This window comes from Thermobia domestica, chromosome 6 (genome assembly GCF_964235325.1).
Source record: "Thermobia domestica chromosome 6, izTheDome1.hap1.1, whole genome shotgun sequence".
Taxonomy (NCBI): Eukaryota; Metazoa; Arthropoda; class Insecta; order Zygentoma; family Lepismatidae; genus Thermobia; species Thermobia domestica.
In genome coordinates, this window is record NC_137459.1 from 129,594,020 (window position 1) to 129,614,521 (window position 20,502).

At 35.5% G+C, this 20,502-nt stretch overlaps 1 protein-coding gene across 1 annotated transcript in view; it reads right to left on the reverse strand.

The window, feature by feature from the left end:
* The window catches only part of Gdi (GDP dissociation inhibitor), a 106,049-nt gene extending 87,519 nt beyond the window's left edge, over nucleotides 1-18,530 (reverse strand). The window contains exons 1-2 of the mRNA XM_081762086.1: nucleotides 18,375-18,530; nucleotides 1,968-2,128 (exon numbers count right to left, since the gene is read on the reverse strand). Coding sequence (XP_081618212.1) covers nucleotides 1,968-2,128; nucleotides 18,375-18,419 — 206 coding nt within the window. The 5' untranslated portion in view covers nucleotides 18,420-18,530. The remainder of the gene's footprint in view (nucleotides 1-1,967; nucleotides 2,129-18,374) is intronic.
* Nucleotides 18,531-20,502: the final 1,972 nt, after the last annotated feature.

Here is a 20,502-nt window from a genome sequence, read left to right on the forward strand (position 1 = left end):
AAAATAGAGTTAAATAGCTTCTAAAATTGCCCTCAAATACTGCGTACTTTATGTTTACTTTAATTCATAAACCATGTGTTCCATCCATCATTATGGTGAATTCCAGAGCGAAATATGGCATTTAGGTCATGGAATCTTTATTAACTTTAGAGTATACTATAAGAAAGCTATTTAAACAGAAAAATCATGAAAATGAAAAAAAAGCCAAAATTTCCAAAATTCTCGTTTTTTCCCCAAAAAAGCCAGCTCTTTATGTGCAAAAAACCGTCGATTCAAAAAAGCCGGCTTTTTTGCATCTGTACTTAGAACACTATTTCGTGTGAGGTTATTGGAAAGAAAAAGCTGAAGTTTCAAAGAACAATGAATATCAATATTCCTCTTGTTCAGGTTCGAAAAATCCTGGACACCAAGTAGTCAAGGCGATTGGAAATAGGAGTCTGCCTCCTATATAAGTTAAATCAAAATTTATGAAGGCCCATGCATGAAATTGTATTATTACAGTGCCTAGGTTTGAGAACCGGCGCCTAGGTCACAAGAAAAATTATCGAGCATTTATCTTGTTTATGATGGTCTTTCGGCATCCTAATTATCTGTCTGCCTCTATTCGCTACAGCTTTCTTCAGCTTCAAACCATCGGGGTGACCACAAAAGCATTTCCCTTGTAGAAATACAGTAAGAAATAAAGCGATGTATAATACCATTCTTGTAGTATTAAGATAAGAATAGTTGTAGCAATGATTGTGGGGAGGGGGGGGTGACCAATTGCTAATATGCAGAATAAATAGAGAAAATGAAAGGATGCAATACGATATGAGTATTTTTAAAAGGATTAAGAGCTTTTTGGTGCAGAAAGTGCTTATTTGTAGCCGTAGTACCATAGCATGGAGATTCACAACAGATATTCTCAATCTGCACTTGACTTAATTTGAACTGATATAATGGTTAGACTAATGTTTTTAGGGGAAATACAATAGTAATCCTGTTTAAGTATACAAGTACATAAAATATTTGTAATTCTAGAACATTACAAGTAACCATTAATGTATTTCAAGCTAGGAAAATAGGTCTTATTAACACGTTACGTTTATGTACAGTAAGTGTATTACTTATTTGCCATTTTTCCTTTCACTATTCTACTAAATTTATTTGTAGTTTGCAGTAAGAAACTGTAATATGAAAAGATTCCCTGAAGCTTCCAATGCGACTCACAGAGCGATACGGACCTGTGACGTCACGCTAAAACGCGTCTGCTGTTGTGACGTAAGTAACTCAACTTTCCATTGTTTGAAGCGTTGTAACTCCGTAATGAAGAAATATTTTTCTGAGATTTTTGGTATGTGGTACATTGAAGACTAGTTCTACACGATGGTGTCTAAATTACAACTTTTGATCAAAAAGGAAATGTCCATTTTTACAAAAATTGTATCAAACAATTGTTCGAAAACATACTGACATACATAAAAGACAGTGTTATAAAGCAAAATTCTCTTTACAATATCTACCTAAGCAAAAGATAATACGTAAGAGCAGCACTTTATATGCGAGTCCATCATATTTAATGATCACGTTATTGTCTCGCTAATACTTTATACGCTATTAACAAATATGCCAATGTGTGATTTTCAAACATTATTGGCCAAATTTACCTTGTTCTTTATCTTACCTTTAACCTAAGCAAATACTAAGTCCTACCTTCAATTTTCTGATTGCCAATTCTCTTAAGTATTAAAGTATGTAAGTAACCTACCCTTAAACGAAGAATCAATGGCGTTGATATGCTTTGACCATATTCCCTTCACAATATCGGTTATTCAGTCTGACAAGCACAGAAAAGCTGTATATAAAGAGATTTCAGACTGTCAGCTTTAAACATTCTATTTAATCTTTCCTCCTACAACTAGTGTTTACTTATACAATGCACTACGACCAGATCGCTGAACTCAATGCATCAAATACACTATTCATACCTTCCTCGTCCATAGGTTTCATCAGGCGCTGGAGCTCCAAATCTAGTGAACAACTCTTCTAAAGGTGTGATAGATGCGGACTCTCCACCATAATACTTATTGCGATCTATATGCAAAACCTTCTTGCCAGAAACAGATAGCATTCCACTTAAAATGCATTCCTGAAACGATTCACCTTGAATCAGTTACAAAACATTTGGAAAATAGTAACCAAAAAGGCCTCATCTCTTATCTACTAAAATTAATAATATTGCATTCTCACACAACATAATATTTAACTAGGGTTTCAGAACTTACGTACTACAGTTAAGATTTTTAATCTGACAAATAAAGGAAATCTCCTTAACAGCTAGTATCGAACACTGTTCTCACGAACAATACTATATGACAATACATTACTTCTCGATTTCAAACATTCACAACTAGAATTCAACTCACGATACACTGGCTACAGAAACATACTGAAATCACGTAACGGAATGCATGGCTGTTCAGGGAGCGGACTGAGTAGCGTAATTGTTAACAGACTAGCTTTATTCTCTGCCCAGCCGTGCACTTTTCTTTCTGTATATCATGATTACTTCAAGAGTACTTAGAGCGGTCTAACATATGTAAGTTGCAGATTACATGAAATCGTGTAATACCGATACTAATGAAGGAAGGGCTTTGCAACAACTTGTTTAAATGAAAGTAGTTTGAAGATCGGCAAAAGTAAGCAACTAATAGCGAGACGAACAGTGTTGTCAATTGACCAGCAGCACTGTGCTAAGTATACGCTTTATACATCTTTGTTCCCATGGCTATTATGGGCAATATCACTGCATACCAAAACGTCGCGTGGCATTCTGGAAACAGATTTTATGAGAATATTTCTAAAAGAAAAAGTAGAACATAGCAATATAAGTATCTGGTCATGATTGTTTTGAACTGATATACCGTTAGGAAATATTTATTATGTTAGTGAGCATGAAAGCAGTATGTTTGTTTCGAAATTCATGAATTGTATAAAATGTGGGTGGAAACTCAAAGTTTTGCATCTTACGCAATATCTCCATATTGGCATTTAATTTACTATTTTATTGAAGCAATTCCTAAAAACGTTACTACGTGTTCTACATTCAAACTTATCTGTATAGCGACATATACTGTATTTTATCTTTTCGTGCCTATTCCGTATTACTGCTGCTAATGAGAGAGCGACTGTTAAGTTTCCTCTTCGAGATTAGTCCTGTATCTTCAAAATTTCAAGACTTACCTTGTTATTCACAGCAAAACAAAAGTTACATCAAAAAAAAAGAAAAATAGGGTAACACCTCCAAAAGCTAGTGGATTGCTATAAGTGGAATTCTGACTACAATATCAATAAATCAAAGACAAAATAGTCAGTGAAGTGGTTGCGAAGTAGTCAACGTTAGACAAATGTGAACTCTCAGACTGAAAAGTTCTACGCTCACATGTAGACAACAATTCTGTTACTAAACATCACTGAACAGTAATTAAAACAAATGTACACCTTTCACTGTAGTTATTTTACTAACAAACTTTGTAAATGTACCTAATTCCAAATTTGTAGCTCCTTCACACTGACTGACAAGCTAACTAGATGTAAATCAAAACCAATTTTTGCTCTTCGTACTATTTGTGCTAACATAAAATGCTGAGCAGAACTGTAGTCATTGATCAGACTAAGGATCCCACGTTTAGCATGTAGAGCTAAGTCTCATATAACCTCGGTGCTCAAAAGGAACGAAGTCTCGATCAACCAAGTAAAACTGCTGCTTGTGTACTACAATTATATAAAAGATTGTACAAATCTATCTCACCTAATCTGAGCGACAATAAAAAGTAACAAAAACGCGAATCATAATAGTAATAGTGGCGCACACAAAGGGAAGTTGGGGGATTCAATCCTTCCCCTTCAGAAAGTTCTTGTGCAAAAATAAGAGTACCATATTAAGATGGTGCATACAAATTCTTGAAATTATATGAACCTGGGGGTTTGAAGCCTCCTTTTGAACTTCTGCGTACGTTACTAATAATAACGTCCCAAGTCCTAACACAGCAAAGTATAAGCACAGAAAATCATTGCATCATACCGACCAATATTAAAAAAATCAGCACCCTGTATGTAAATGTTGATACTAAAACAAAAAGCACAATTCAATGGTGGACAAAAAACGAAGCTGTAACACTATACATCATTTGCTGCATGCTGCAACACACAAGAAAAAACTGAGAATTTAATACTGAAAATAAATAGAAAGAGTACAAAACAGCCCCCAAAATTCCGGATTTTTCAAGACGTGTATGAATCCTGTTCCTTGCAAGTTTCACAATGATTCGTCAATAATGCGTCTTGAAGGGAGCAATAATCCTTTCTCCTATATACTAACACGCGATAGTCCTGCAGACACTAACGTAAGTCTCCCTTAGACTTTGATGCTGCTGCTTTATGTAACATACACGCTTCACTTTAAACTTGGCTTTATCTGGTGAACAAGGTCATAGCATAAGTGGCCGAACCGTCTAGGAAAGCTTACAAATGCAATCAAATGCGTTTACGTTTTCATTTACCTCTTTAATACTTTGAATAAAAATGTGTCAATTTATGTCCAAGCAAATAGGTGTTTAGTATCTGTTCTGATTCTTTCCTTATAAACTTCCTTCTTGTAGAGGTTCCATCATTCTGTTTTATATTTCACAAATTATCAGGCCATTGCAACTATCACAGATGGACGAGCTGAGTCAGTGAACAGACAGATGGACTTTTATTACGGGTACAGTCGGCAGAAATATATCCTTACTCAATATTCTCTCATATCAAATTACATTCTATGAAATTACTAGTTACTTAAGCAAACTGTCGTTACACCTGAAATTAGTAACTTTGAATATACATACTATTCTAGGGCCATCGTAACCTGAGCTCTGACAGATCTAACATCGTGCAAGTTAACGACAGTGTTGCGAACTGTCATAACAAGAAGAATCAAAGCGACTACTTGACAGAATGATGAAATAATCGAATTACTTTATCACTGATTGAATCAGATTATAAGTTGAAATATTTACAAACTAGATATTTAAAAAATAATCGTACTTCACTTTACTCCTCAACATTCCAGCACAACGTAGTTCCACTAGGCCTAACGTTATTGCCACAATGATTCTTTTTTCTTTTTCCACTTATTGACACAACTCTGTCCTTTTGACAAGTTTGCTACGTAAATAGAAGTGGGGTTACATGGAACAACCGGTCCACCTCCCTGTCGCCGCAGGGAGTAGGTTTTCGTGGAATTGAAAGCGAAGAGGGAAGCGAGTCTGTACGACTCTTCTAAAGTTCAAGGGCAATGAACCGTGATTTGGAATGTCAGGCTGAAATTAGTAGAATTTCTAATGGTCTTTATAGGAAATTTGTTGACATCGAAAAAATGTACATAGTCTATATATTACAGAGACCGTTATAATGAGCTTTTCATAAGGACTGATTTAGAAATTGAGTAGTTGGAAAGTAACGAACATGATCCAGCTATGTTTGTCTTTTCGTAGAAGACATTTTTTCACCAATACGTGAAGGGGAGGATAGGTTTAGACCCACAAATACATTTGGAAACACTAGGTTGTTTCCATGGTAACAGAACAGTGTTGTCTCATTTATACCTACTCATTACTGTGAAAGTTTTTGTGTTGTCAGGTTGTTTTGATTTTTTGTGCTATCATCTCAGTGCATTAGTGTGAATATTGTGGTGTAATCGTTATTATTTTCATTCATCAGTGGAACATAGTTTATATTCGTATTATTCACATAGACCTAAAATATAAATTTAGTATGTGTATGTGTTTATGAACACAATGCCTGAAGCGCGGAAAGGGGGTGCCCTTGGCAAGTCAGGCACGGAAATTTGTGTTTAATCTTAGGGAATATTTGGAAAAAGAACGTAACGACGGTCCTTTATTGCCATTGAATAAAGTGATTGAAAGAGTAGATTCAGCTTTATACATTAGCCCTACAACTGTGAAAAGAATCACAAAAGGGAAGTGCCCGAAAGACCTCACTGAACCGACGGAAACTATCCACCCTAGGAAAAAAGCGTAGGATTTCTACAGTAAATGGAATTAAATCGTCTACAATTGAAAGCCATTCTCTAACGTAAGTAGTTTTCATTTTTTTTTTTTTTTTTTTAATATATAACATTATGGGTCTTAATCAGTCGTTCTGACGCGTGTTTAGTGTCATACTAAAGAGTTGAGTTGATCTTGAATTTAACGTCTCTTTCAGCAGCGAGGTTATATGAGACGTGGACCTACTGATTAACGTGGAATCCGTACCAGATGAGCTCCCGCCGGGAATCGAACCGGGGTCTCCCATGCCAAAGGCGTACGCTAACCGCTTAGCCACGAAGCAGCTCGATGTCATACTAAAGAGTTTGACTAACATGTTTCCATGCAGTAGTCAGACATTTAGTATGACGCTCTTCATGCGTCAAAACGACTCTGCATAAGGCCCTATGTGTTTAGATGTAACGGTTGTTTTCTTTACGATTTTGTAAACTATCTTAACGCAATACTAATTTGTTTGTTTCTTTTGACTAATACTTTCGTCAGGCATAATGTTAAATATTATTTTTGTTGTAATACATAGGTAATTCTTTTCCCACAAAATGTGCCCCTTGTTATATTGTATTGTTACAGAAGATAAACGTGGCAACCGCGCTTGATCGCACGTGAGAGTTGTCAGAGCTCTTCGTAGCGCGGCCTTACTCTAAAAACACAAAAATACTAGTTAAAAAGAAGTCTGCACTTCCAGGCCTATATTCAGTTTCGTAGCACCAACAGTCAAGCTGAATTATTCTTCGCAGATGTGTCACAGCCAGTTTTATTTATGAATGTTATACGAGATTCATACAGTTAAAGTTTCACTTATAGCCTCTATTTGTTTCTGTAACAAAATTGATCAAAAATCACAGAAAAGCAGCTTTTTATATAATTAAGTGCGCAAAATGCCATGTCTAATCTATATTCCGCAAGTGATTGTGTATATTGTAGCTCGTATCGGTGGAAAGGCTACAAAAGATTCGACACTTATCACTGCAAATCACGTACCGTACTTCTTTCCTTCTCTCAAAAGTACATACAACATACTCCCCATAGGTCATTGTTGAAACCTCGAAGTCAGAAGAAACACAACTTTCATTTCTGGTATGTTCGAACAGGGGCTTGCACGAGAGTCTTTAGAGACCAAGTTAACTTAAAAATCCTGTCGATGGACAGATAACAGACATCTAAAGGAGATATTTCTTTCCCGTGAGCATAGATGTAGAAAGTAAAGCTCAGGATGTGGCGTATTGGGAGTTCTTTGGCAGAAAATAGTTTTGGTCTCAATTTCCATTACATCTGATGAAGCATGATTTTGTATCTAATCAGGTTCGACAATTTTTTTTTTTTTTGAAAAAGCCAAAAAAAAAAACTGTCTTTTTGGTCTAAATAATTTGATCTATGTATTTATATTAGGCCAGAAATATGGACAGAAATAAGTTTCGCCTTGGTGTTATTAAAAAACAACGGAGTTATGCTGGAAGGGGTCACATAAGCTTAAAGCGAAAACCAAACCACTTCTCAGCTTACATCCGAGAGAAATTGTATTTGGACTTGGAACAGCAGAATGGAAGTTCCACCTATTTCACTCCAACACCAATAGTACGTATATTTGCTCATTCGGAAATCGGGACTGTCCAGTTTCATTAAAAAGTTGAATGGTCCGGTCAGTAAATCTCTTAAATCGAGAAACTTCTGCTTGGCCACCGGGAAAATCTTGTTATTTCTTTGAATGTAAAAGTTTATGGTCCATGTACCATAATCAGCACGCTAAAACTGAGGTATTAAATTATAAACTTAGTATGTAGATATCATTCAATAAAATTAATACTGGAAGTCCAATGCAAGTTAATGTTGAAAGCTACGTAGGAAGTCTATAAAGTTTGCCAATTTCCATCAACATATTTAAGCAACCTTGGCTCATTTATAAAAAAACAGGCATTCAAAAATATACCATCTGGTTTCGTTTCATATGTTTAGGTTTAACATCCTTATGTAATACCAAGGTTATCAAGAAGAAGACTTTCGCTTGAAGTGATATCCGAACCGCTACTTGCTTTCCACTTGAAAGAAAGAAGTGTTGTGGTTCGACCTAGAATTGAACATGGGTCGCCTTGATGAAAAAGAGAAAACTAATGCAGATGGTTTGATATGTGGAAACGTGATGAAGTTCACATGATTTTATTTTTTTTAAACCATTAAAAAAAACAGCTGATCTAAACCAGCCAACCCTGTATCTAATAAAGAAAAAAAATATAAAACTTGGAATATATCCGGTAAGTTTCGACCTAATCTTATTCAGCAACATCAACTGATCAGTGTCTTCTTAGTACGTAAGACTAAAAATGAGTGAGGAGCTCGAGACGTACCCGATATTACAAGCTTTCTGAGGGCGTGAATTGGTGTTTTTTTCTCTCTCTCTCTCTCTCTCTCTCCTATATTAGATATCTATTCCTCTTGCCTCGAGCCCTTGTTAATGTGACATTGAACCTCCGAGTTCCATAGGCCATAGAGTTAGTTAAATGTTACGAAAATAACCAAAACAACGTTCTCTGAGTTTGGTATGGCACTTAAAAACGTGTGCAATAATGCTATAACGATTTGTGCTTAAAATGTTACATGTAGTTCATAATGTATGACTGACAATCAGACCATCTGAACTAGCCCTTTGCACGTAAATTAACAATTTTAATGTTTAACGGCCAATGAATTAAAATTTTAAGCTGTAACACAGGGTAATTAATACCTATATTATTAATTAATCCATTGCTGCAGCTACAGCTGCAAAAGTTAATTCGTAAGTAGATAGTAAGGCATAACTTGCTAGTTTTGATTCTAAAATTAAGTAATTACTTCTTGTGGGTGGGGGTCCCTGGTTCGATCCCCGGGCAAGTAAGTTTGTGGTCGAAAAACCGTGTCTGTGAGGTTGCTTTCTCGGGGTACACCTATTTCCTCCCACATTTTATCCCATCAATTCCTCCAACATTACTCACTTGCCTTAATCATCAGTCTCCTTTAGCCTAAAGAGCATAACGTGGTACGTTAAACTTTAAGATTTAAGTTTCAAAACTAATCCTGTTCGAGCCTACTATATTTCCTTACGCTTGGATTGTATCAGGGACCATAATATGTACATTTTATAGTTTTTGACCGCTGACCAAAAGTGAGATGCTAGTGACTTCTCTCTATACCTCTATTAGGTTTTCCTCTTAACTCGTGTAATCACATTATTGCACCCACTATGAAGAGATTATAAATAATCCCATCCATGTAGTTGAACAAACCGAGTCATCACGTAACATACATACCGCACTTTTTCTTCTATAAAAAGACTTCATAATTTTCATAAAATTACTATTAGTAATTTTTATTTATGGTTATACTTGGACGAAGGGATTTGTTTGAAACCATATTCGCAATGGGGAACATGAAGAAGGCAGGCGTGTACCAGGTGTAGGGGTACCGAAAGCAAAATCGCGCGCTTCACTTGCTGTGGCTCCGAATATTATAGTGGAGTGCACGTAACTTAGAGGACTGTGTGTACTATGTATATGGCTCCATTTACGGAAGATTATTAGGTACTGGTTTTTTTTTAAAACCGTATTACTGAGTTGACTGGGCAGGGTTTGCCCAAGTGGGCCCAGCCCGAAAAAACCCAGCGGGTTTTTTCGGGTTGGACCCACCTGGAAAAACCCGCCTTAAAACCCACCTGGGTTTTTGAGCTTTTTTGTTAGTATATTATTGGTATAACTAAGGTGATCACATTGAAACTTATTTTTATCAGATTTTGAACTTTCTTTAGGCGAATTAGATGCTTTCACTTTAAGGTAGACAACAACATTCAACATAAAGACCTTTATAAAGTTCTAAATAAACTGAATGAATGAATAAAAAAAAAAAAACTTCCCTTAGCTTGAGATAATTCTAACAAAGCAATGTGTGGATTATGCTTATAGCCTATTTGAAGTAAAATAAGCAATTCTATATTTTAGAAAAATACTTTCCGTGAATAGTGTGCTTGCTAACTCGGCGCCACCGAGAGACGTTATCTCTCATACGGTGATGGGTTTAATGTCATAGGTACCGGTACTAACAGTAAATATGTAAATACATTAGTAAAACTATTAGTATTATTTCTTACCTTTGGTGGTAACAAAAGTATTCAGTAAAATTTGGTTTTCCAACAACAACAGTCATTTGTTGCTACGCTTCAATAAGCATTCTGTAGAATCAACACCAGCAATAGCGTAAAAATTCTTTTCAAAATTAAGAAGCTTAATGCTCGGAGCCTCCAAGACTACGTAACTGTTACTATTTCAAGTGCTGATTCAAACTTCAGTATTAATGGAAGTTTCGATGTACAGTAAAGCAAGCTGCATTTTCAGGGAAAACCTGTCGTGAAAGAAGTGTTCGGGAAATTCCCGCAATTGAATGCGCAAAGCATCGGAAATTAATACTTCAACAATAAAACTATCAAAAACAATAAAACAACAAAAACTCACCTTTCACCATCTATCAGCGATTAATATATTTTGTTCATCTGCTTACATAATTTTGAAGAGATGACAGGGCCTATATCACGGAAAATTTGAAATTTATTTTTAAGGAATTTTATACATTTATTGAGAGTAAAAAAAAATAAAATAAAAAAAAGACTTCTTAAAGCAATTTCCTGTAGTTGAAGTGTAAATTTAAAGAATTAATTTCATTTTACAAATCCAAAATTGTCACGTAAAGATTAATTTATTTATTTGTTTCGATAATTTTAAAGAAGTGGTGATAAATACAAAAAAAAGATCAATGCCGATTTCAGTTTCTCATTCATAGTAAGGATGGCCAATTCTGGAATTCGGAAAAAGTTCTGAATTCCGGAATTTTCCGAAATCCGGAAAGTGAGATTTCCGGAATCCCGAAAATTTTGGCCATTCCTACTTTATAGCATTAGGCTTATTAGTGAATGTATTAAGGATATGCAGAATACAGGTACTAATGCACTTTTGTTCACAATAGTATTTTCCTTCTCATGGGCGAGGGGGGTCCGAACAGAGATACATCACACTTAGACCTATATCATAGGGAATTTTGAGGGGGTGCCGCTTTTTCTACTTTCCATAGTTGCCAACACTAGAAAAGAACCGTCTTGCAACAAGTGCTCGGGAAATCCCCGTAATTGAACGCACAAAGCATCGAAAGTGAACTTCAGCAATAAAATCATTTATTTTACGTTGAAAAATATTTATTTCATATAAAACATTTTGATGAATTGTGTATGTTTCAAATTAATATAGCTATTTGGTATTCATATTTGGCGAACGTCACTGAGGCTCCTGGGATGATCTACATTTGTTCGTTTGTCTGCCTGTACTACAAAGTGTTCAACTTTCTGTCTTTTAAATTTTCAGGATACAAACTAGAGACACTAAATTTTCTGCATAGATTTTGGCTGCATACCAACGTAAAATTACAAAATGGCTCTTTTTTTAAAAAAATAGCGGATATCCACGCTACAAAGGGCTGTTTTCAGAGTTTCAGGTTGAAATTTTCAGAGTAGAAGCACGAAAAACTAAATTAGCTGTATATATTTTGGCGGCATAAAATTTCAAAATGGCGGCCATTATTCAAAATAGCGTGTATCCATGCTACAGGGTGCAATTTTCGGACTTTTTAAGTTCAAATGTTGAGGGTAGAAGCACAAGACATTCTAAATTTGTTGTATAGATTTTTCAGCTATCCAATAAAAAATTTCAAAATGGCGGCCATCTTTTCAAAACAGCAGTGGATAGAAAAATGTTGCAAGCTGTGACAATGACAATCTTGAAATGTAAATCACATTTTAACATTTTTACCCCAAAGACATTGAAATATTTCGAAAAAACCCAATTAAACCCGAAAAAACCCACATGGACCCAGGTGGGTTGGGTTTTTTCAAACCCTGTGACTGGCCTGTATAAACGAGATCCTTATACCTTTGTATTTCACTGACAATAGCTTTTTTCTGTAAATTTTGCAAATTTGGTTCTCTTTTTTGTGCAACAGAACTTCTCTCGTTGCCATTCTTTTAAGTATTAACTTTCGGTGCATATTAGAATTACAGACACACTATTTCGAGGATTTACGAGTATAAACCTATACATTCACAAATAGCAACTTAATTATTAGAGCAATACGGTAGAAATACCCTAATCTGTATACTTAAAAATACAGCAATGTGGTACAAAATAGCGCAATTAAGGTGTCACTGTTTATAATCCACAGTTCAGGAAACAATAATACACAATATGAATTCTAAAAGTGATATATTATGCATTTTCCAAATTAGTTCACTGTAAATAGTGCACCTCTTGGTGCCCTAACGTTGCCTGCCTCCGCTCGGTGTTGAATTAGAATTGTTAGAGTAAGATTCATAAAAATAATCAGAAAATGTTAAGAAGGATATTGTTGTTCACTTAGTGTTTAGTATAACTACGTAGAATTATGTATAAAAAAGAAAAAGTAGTGGAATTTGGAAGAAACAATTACAATATATCAAGGGATCTTATATATATTTGTAGTTATTGTAGATTAAAGGGGCTCCTGGCAAGTGATCAATTAAAAAACAAGTGGAGAGGGAAGATATGATGTTCTCCCATTGTGCAATAATAACCGCGACTTATCCAGTTGTAAAAGGCAGTCGCAATAGCAACCAACTCTTCAATGTTAGTTGTTAAAGATTTCTGTACATAATAATAATAATAATAATAATAATAATAATAATAATAATAATAATAGACTTACATACAAGTTAAGGGACTTTCCTGTAATTCTAAAATACCAAGAAACCTATTTAGAGTATAACAGCTCAAAATAAATTTCCTAAGTTACATTTAAGAACCAAGAAGTTAAAGGACTTCGCTTGTAAACAGTGCCCGCAGTAGTGTCATCGGCGACGTAACCCCAGTGGTACCTTTCTCTCAATGAGTTACGAAATATTCCCTCACGCATGCCTGCCTAATAAAAACCGAACACTGCCAATATTTTGATGGTTTATGCTAATATGAGTTTATTTTGGGCTTAACACAATATGTAGCCATTTCTTTTCGCTCCACTCTTGTAAGTCTGCGCGCGAGATGCGAAATGGTAAATACTAGCACGTGCAGGGACCGAATAAAACTTCTAAAGTCGTTAACATACGTGAAAAAACACTTTTATAAGTAATTTTGCGGTCACCATATTATCAATTTGCGCATTATTTTAATCTATAACCGTTAAGTCTTTCACCTGAAAATATTTCCTCAGTTATCAATGTTTCATGTTCTACTACGATGAGGTGTTGGAGCAAAGTGAGACCAAAAACTGAATTTGATGAAGTGTACACTATTTAGTGTGCACCCCAGTTGTATATTTCTAGCTTGCATGTTCGAAGAATGGAATTCGCAATTTTGAATACAGCCTTAGTTTCTTAGCTTAACGTTCCACGATTAAGCCCTTTAGGCTAAAGGAGACGGATGATCAATGAAAGTGAATGATCGTACATTTATATTCTTTGTTCTCTCACCGGGAATTGAACCCGGAACTACACACACCAAAGGGGGCGCACACACACACACACACACACACACACTAACCCTACACAAGCGGGGACGGCTGTATAAAATATATAAGTACGACAGAAGGTTTTGATATCTAGGTTACTGTTAGTGGGGCCATGAAGTCCGAAAGCTAAATAAAAGGGCAGTAGAGGCGAAAGCAGCATTCAGGAAGAATATGTTGTGGATCCTTTTATAAATAGTTAAGAAAAAGACCAAGTTTCGTGTGGAGTATTGTACTCTATGGAGCAGAAACATGGACAATGCGCGAAAGCGATGAATGAAAAAAGGCTGAAAGCTTCCAAACCTAGGGGGAGAACTGAGAATTGGCTGAATCGAAAGAAAAACGAAGTGTTAGAAATAGTAGAAAAAAAAGCGGCACTTTAGATGTAATAAAAAGAAACAACTGTTGGGACAATGGCTGGAAAGGAACTGTACCAGTATCGTAAGTGAGAGTAAGTACAATGGTAGGCAAAACAGGCTGCAGTGGATGGACGGCATTAAACAGAAAAACTGCTACTCGAAAAGTACAAAGTTTGCCGAAGATCGTGATGGATGGAAGATTCTGTTTGCGGCAAGTAAACTGCCAACAATGGCAAAGTACCTATGATGATATTGCATTGTAAACACTATACTATGCCACATGGGAATTGTCACTACTACTTAACCCAATAATTGTTTAATACAATGAACTACTGACAGTTCATTAAAATTCCAGATTACACAAAACTCATAAGAATAAATGATTACTAACAAACATAATTTACGGTCAATTTGAGTAACATAAGCTTGTCCCTTAGTGGCCCTATCCTGCAAACTCTGATCGATTGTATTTATCTTCACTAAACTCGCTTGAATACTGAATTACCTCTTACGGGGAGAAATAACTGCCTAGTACAAAAATTTACTCACAACCAAGTGCGTTACAAAGCTGTTTTTGATAGAAGTTTCGAGAAATGTTATCAGAATGAGTAAAGCAAAGTTCGCATTTACAGCTCTGAAAGGCCCAAGAGTTAATCATTCAGAGCTCAAATTTTTAATTCCGATCCTGATAACGAAACAGAAGAAACAGTCTCCAAGTGAAAACAAACATTTACTTGGAAACAATGTAATACAAACAAAAGCAAAATCGCCACATACACACACACACACACCAGGAAACTACATGTAAACATCTTTCCTAATGATGAAACTACATAAGAAAGCAAGATTGTATGGTTCACTACTTAAACATTTCACCATGTAACCCATATATGCTGAACAATTGTCAAGTTATGATATGTTAAAGAGAAAAGAAAATATATATCCACTACCTCATTTCATGTTATGCAACAACTTCATACTAGAAGTCGTATATAACAAACCTATATTTTCAAAAATATCTTTACTGTACTTCATTTAGTTTCAAATTACGCAACGCATGGTAATTACCACTTATCAAGTAACACTTACAGATTCCATTAATATTCCCTAATATTTTAATTACATGAAAACAGATCAATACACAAATCCTGTTAAGTCACGGAAATATCGTCTTACCAACTATAAGCGCCTTAAGATATTTCTTTTCGAAAGTATGCGGATGAATGAACTATGAAAAGTGTACTGTTCTTATATACACAGCAACTGATTAATCAATTTATGACAAAGGTGGCGTAACGTGGATCATACATACATAAAAAGTCTCAATTTCTACATTCTGGGAGACAAATACATGGCATTGCTTGGCGCAACTTTACTAAGATAGTCGTAGCTTCTGAAACAGGGAACATTATATATATCGGGCTTGAAGAATCTTGCTTGCAAGTACTCGCCAGCCAAAAAAATTATTAGCCAGACCATTTTGCAGTCTCAGTGTTTATACAAATAAACAAAAGTCACTTTTCGGCACAGTGAACATATCAATACATTTTTGTTCAGTTAATTCTTATGTCTCTTAGAAAGAGTAACATCTGCTGCGTTTTGGCGGACTTTACTCGCCACTGGCAAGCAGGCGAGTGCATTTTTAAAGCGAATTTATTTTTAAAAAAACATAGGACAAGACAAAAATCTGAAGTACAGATAATACGATGCATGTAGCAGCATTTATTATCCATGTAACGGGTTGTAATCCATTAAAGGATCCCATTCAAACTGACGAGTTTGAATAATGTACAGAGTAATATTTTTGCCTTTTAAAATCTGTTCTTGTACTCAAGGACGTAGGGATAGATTTAGCTACAATATTAATGCTAGTATCGTAACTCTCTTCACGGTGTTCAGTGAATGATAAAACACGGAACATACGCAAAGCTATATATGCCTATGTTCCGTATATGAGAATAAGTGTAAAGCATGAACATTACGTTAGTAATGAAATTCAGGCATTCAGGAAATAAGAATCAGTTGTTAAACATCATCTCTTCATTTCTCTACCTTATGGTAGTAGATAAAGGATTTTTTTCTTTCCAAGTTAGATCACCTAAACTTTATGAAACCTATTCCGTTTATCAATGACCAATTCAATTACAAAAGAATACTATATAAACAGACACATTTAGATCCCTACCAACTTCAGAATTACGAATGCATTTATAAAGCAGATAAAAAGTACTACTCATTCAATGTGCCTTAAGTTATACAGAACAAACCCCTACACTAAATTGAATATTCCTTCCATACATGACTGTTAAAGTTGACAGGTATAATGTGCTATGCACTAAATACTCGAAAGCAAATTAACATTCAAATACCACAAAGTTCGAAGTAGCAATATTATAGACACGGCATCCTCGTCAAACAAAGTAATAGTAACCTTATCAAGAATCCATACTTCGATAATTAGTTTCATATTTAAAACACATAAAACTTCTTATATTGTCGGTAAAATAATTCCAGTACGAGTTCACAGTCAAACGTGTTACTCAGAGTAAACAACCGAACCAATACCTTTGCGCCCTTTAGTAAATATTCCCATCAAAAATCAAATGAATGCACAGTAAAACCTGAATCGCCACCTATGATTATACAATTTGTATACACAACAAGAATAAAGTAATAACACGGTACCGGTATCTAAACCTTTACTAATCTCAATATCCCTTTCTCAGCTAGGTTATAGTTAAGGAGCCGTACTTCCCATTTAGGGAAGGACGAGAAACGCCATACTTTCAGGAATTATTCATTGACTATCTAGGATGTTAAAAAGCAGGTAATAGACTGAGTTCTTGCCCTTGTACTTAGGGCGTTTAGGTAGTGCAACAGTAAGATGTATCCTCGTGCACGGGAGATGAGAAGTAGCTGTTCTTAACTATTACCCTCAGCTACACGAAAGACTACCAGTAGTTTTCGGATCGGTAGCAATAAATTGTAAGGTCAAGCTGGCTAGGTTCTAGAACACAGGTCCTCCTTCCCATTTAGCTGTAATAAAGACAGAAAACGAAGCGCCCTGCGGGGCTCTAACCCGCCTTCACTCGCTAACGCTCGCTCGGCAATACTCTGTGAATTAAAAGAAACTTTTGTTCAGAAAGGAAAAAACCTTGCTACCAACCTACATGGACCTTCCCGGTCAAGCTCAATAGCAAACTCCTTGTTACTAAAACATAAGCCTAACAAACAAAGAGAAAACAACCTAATTCCTATATGTGAACACTTATGAAAAATACAGAAACCCAACTGAGGTACACTTCACAACGCCCGCAAATGTGAGAAATTACACTCGAATAATATTAACAAAATTTGTTCAAACTCCCTACTTCTAACCTAACCTAACCCGACTCGACTCTACCGTACCGTACCCTAATATACCCTTTTAAAACTATCCTATTTATCGATGCATATCTGGAGCGGGTATTGTAAAACTTACTCCGTAACTGTACTAGTCGATACCAAGTATATACAGAAATTTAGGTTAGTTCCGTCAAGTTAATATATCTAAATCTGCTAGTGCTTCGCTCACTTCAATGCATCTATTGAAGACTTGCCATTACTGAGTTTGAGTCACGGAGCTTTTCCATGTACACTGAAGCGAGTCACATCAATTAGGCCTAAACGCTTTGTCGGGTTGACCTTTGTGTGTGTGTGTGTGTAGGGGGGTATGTATGTGTGTGTAGGAGGGTATGTATGTATGTGTAGGGGGTCAGTTACAATTTTAATCAGAAGCAAACTTTATATAAACTTTGCATACACACACACACACACACTATATATATATATATATATATATATATATATATATATATATATATATATATATATATATATATATATATATATATATATATATATGTGTGTGTGTGTGTGTGTGTGTGTGTGTGTAAGCGAACAGAAGGAAATGCATAAGTACTTCAACACCATACATAATGGACATGAAAAATCAAATATTCTATTGTACAAAGCACGATTCAATTAAATCTTGCAATACATATTTGTTTACTTCCCACATATTTCAACAGACTCTGAAGCTGATTGAGGACACGGGAGATGATGTGGTTTGACATTTGACCTCTACGTAAATAATTAATCCACTCTGCCACAATTCCAATTCGTAACAACACAGCGACGCATATAACCTAATGGTTAACTACACTAATTCGGAAGTACAACTACAATTATGTTTAGCTTACAAGATTGTGAATAATATGCAATTAACTTTCAAAATGGCGTGCATATCATCGCAGTCTGACAGGTAGCCGGTTTATCTTACATCTGTTCACATTTCCTTTGAGTTTATTATCTATTCTAATTACTTTAATTAAAAACTGATTACCTTAAGACCTGTACCAAGAACAATTGCATCATATTCTTCATCCATTTTGGCTAACACACCACAACTACTTGCACAACTGTATCTCTAAGCCACTAAATCGCCACCCCTTTCCTTCAGGAGGTGTGCTGCAACGATAGCATCCGTTGACGTAAAGGAAGTCGACGTTATTCATCCGCATCGAAATGTAGTTCCTATTAAGAAATTGCAAATCACTTATAAAGACGTTAAATATAACTAATCAATAAATAGAAATTCTAAATATGTTCTGTCACAACTAACAACTTAATTTTTAGGGAATTTACTCCCTTATTAGTAAACAGAAATAACGATATTCATGCGCTCGTAGAATTATGAATTTCTATCGGTAGATGGAAGCACAATACATACCAGACAGCGAAGCAGACGAAGAGGCGCAAAGAAATTCCAATAAGTATTACAATAAGCGGAGCGAAACCGGTGGATACATGGTCAATTGTAACGTTAAGGTTGAGTGAATGAAGACTAACACACGCTTGATGATTTGGCACACTAATAATTGAAAGAAAAAGATCTTGTTAAGGAAACAATAGCGGAGAAAATAATAAATAAAATACTTCAACTTAGTCGTTTCTTTTTTTATTTTTATTTTATTAGTTTGAGTTTCAAAAGGTTTTTCTAAGGCTGAAAGTCAAGGGAATTATTACTCCATAAAGTTCAATAACATTCAGGTGTGCCATAATTATCTACCAAGAATTTTCTACCCATATCCCTTGACTAGTTATACTATAATTTTAGTTACATCCTTGAAATTCATTAATTCAATCTTTGCACAACGTATCATAGCTAAAACAGTAATAAACGTACAGTATGAATGCGAAATTGATATGAAAAGCTGAAGCGACATTCGTAACAATCTTCGTATCAACTGTATGTAAATGAATGATATTGAAAAATGATAAGAGTTCGGAGAGTAGGGTTCAAAATGAAAATGGAATAAACATCTTTAACGTCCCATGATTATGTCCTTTATGCTAAAGGTGAAGAGTTAATAATGAAATTAAATGATTATGAAAGAATTGGTGGAATGAAAATATGAGAGGACGTTATAGAACTTCGTAAAATCCTACGACACGATGTACACTACAAATTCATTTGAACTGGGAGTGTACCAGGAATCTCTCAGAACAGAGGGTCTTATTCCATACCAGTCTTCGCGAAAATTGTGGAGGTTAACGCAACGAAAAACTTGCAAAAGTCATTTATAACCGCTATGCCTAATGTTGCAAACTAAAACGCACTTTTGAGTTGCGTTGAAGCAAACCGTAACGGAATGGAGCCCCAGAAGAGATTGCTCTTCATTGGAGCCACTATCCTTTTTCTAAAGTCTTAAATGTTTAAGAAATTATTTGTAGCCTAGTGTACTATTCATTCCTTCATGTAAAGACTGTCCATTTAACTCTAATACTGATCCTCTAAATTCATAGGGGCAACTTAGACCTACAACTAATTCATGCTTGTCAGGCCCATATTCACGGGAGGTGGTCGCGGTGGCTCACTGGTAGAGCGTTCACCTCTGGCACTTGGTGTCCCTGGTTCGATCCCAACTCGCGTCAAGTGAACTTTGTGTAACCCTGACATATTTTTTTCATGAGAATACGGGACACCTTCGATCTCCCCTCCCCTAACTTTCCAACACAATTCAAAGAATTGTAGCTCTGGCTATGAACAACAGTATAGTAGGCGAACGTTTCCTAACTACAGCTACTTTTCTCTCCGTTCCCTGCTATTAATTGTAAGGAGTGAAGATATTTGCAACTCAACTATAGAAGAAACGCTTTAAAAACTCAAAATGACGTCATATAAGAATGCTTTACGGGAAAACGATATGCAAATAATCTCGTTTTATCTAAATCAGTAATATAATTTATCTTCAATATTCTTCCCGCATTTAGCACTATTTATTTACATAGCTATATTTGCCAAAATTACGTTTGTCAGTGTAATCTGAAGAAAACTTACCCGATTCTTCTCTTTGTGTCGTCTGTAATTGTTAGGGCCGGATTTACATATTTCTAAGCCCTACACCAAAGCACAACTCTGTGGTCCTAACTTCTCAAAAAGATTACTTGTAATTCTTGTTAATTTATCT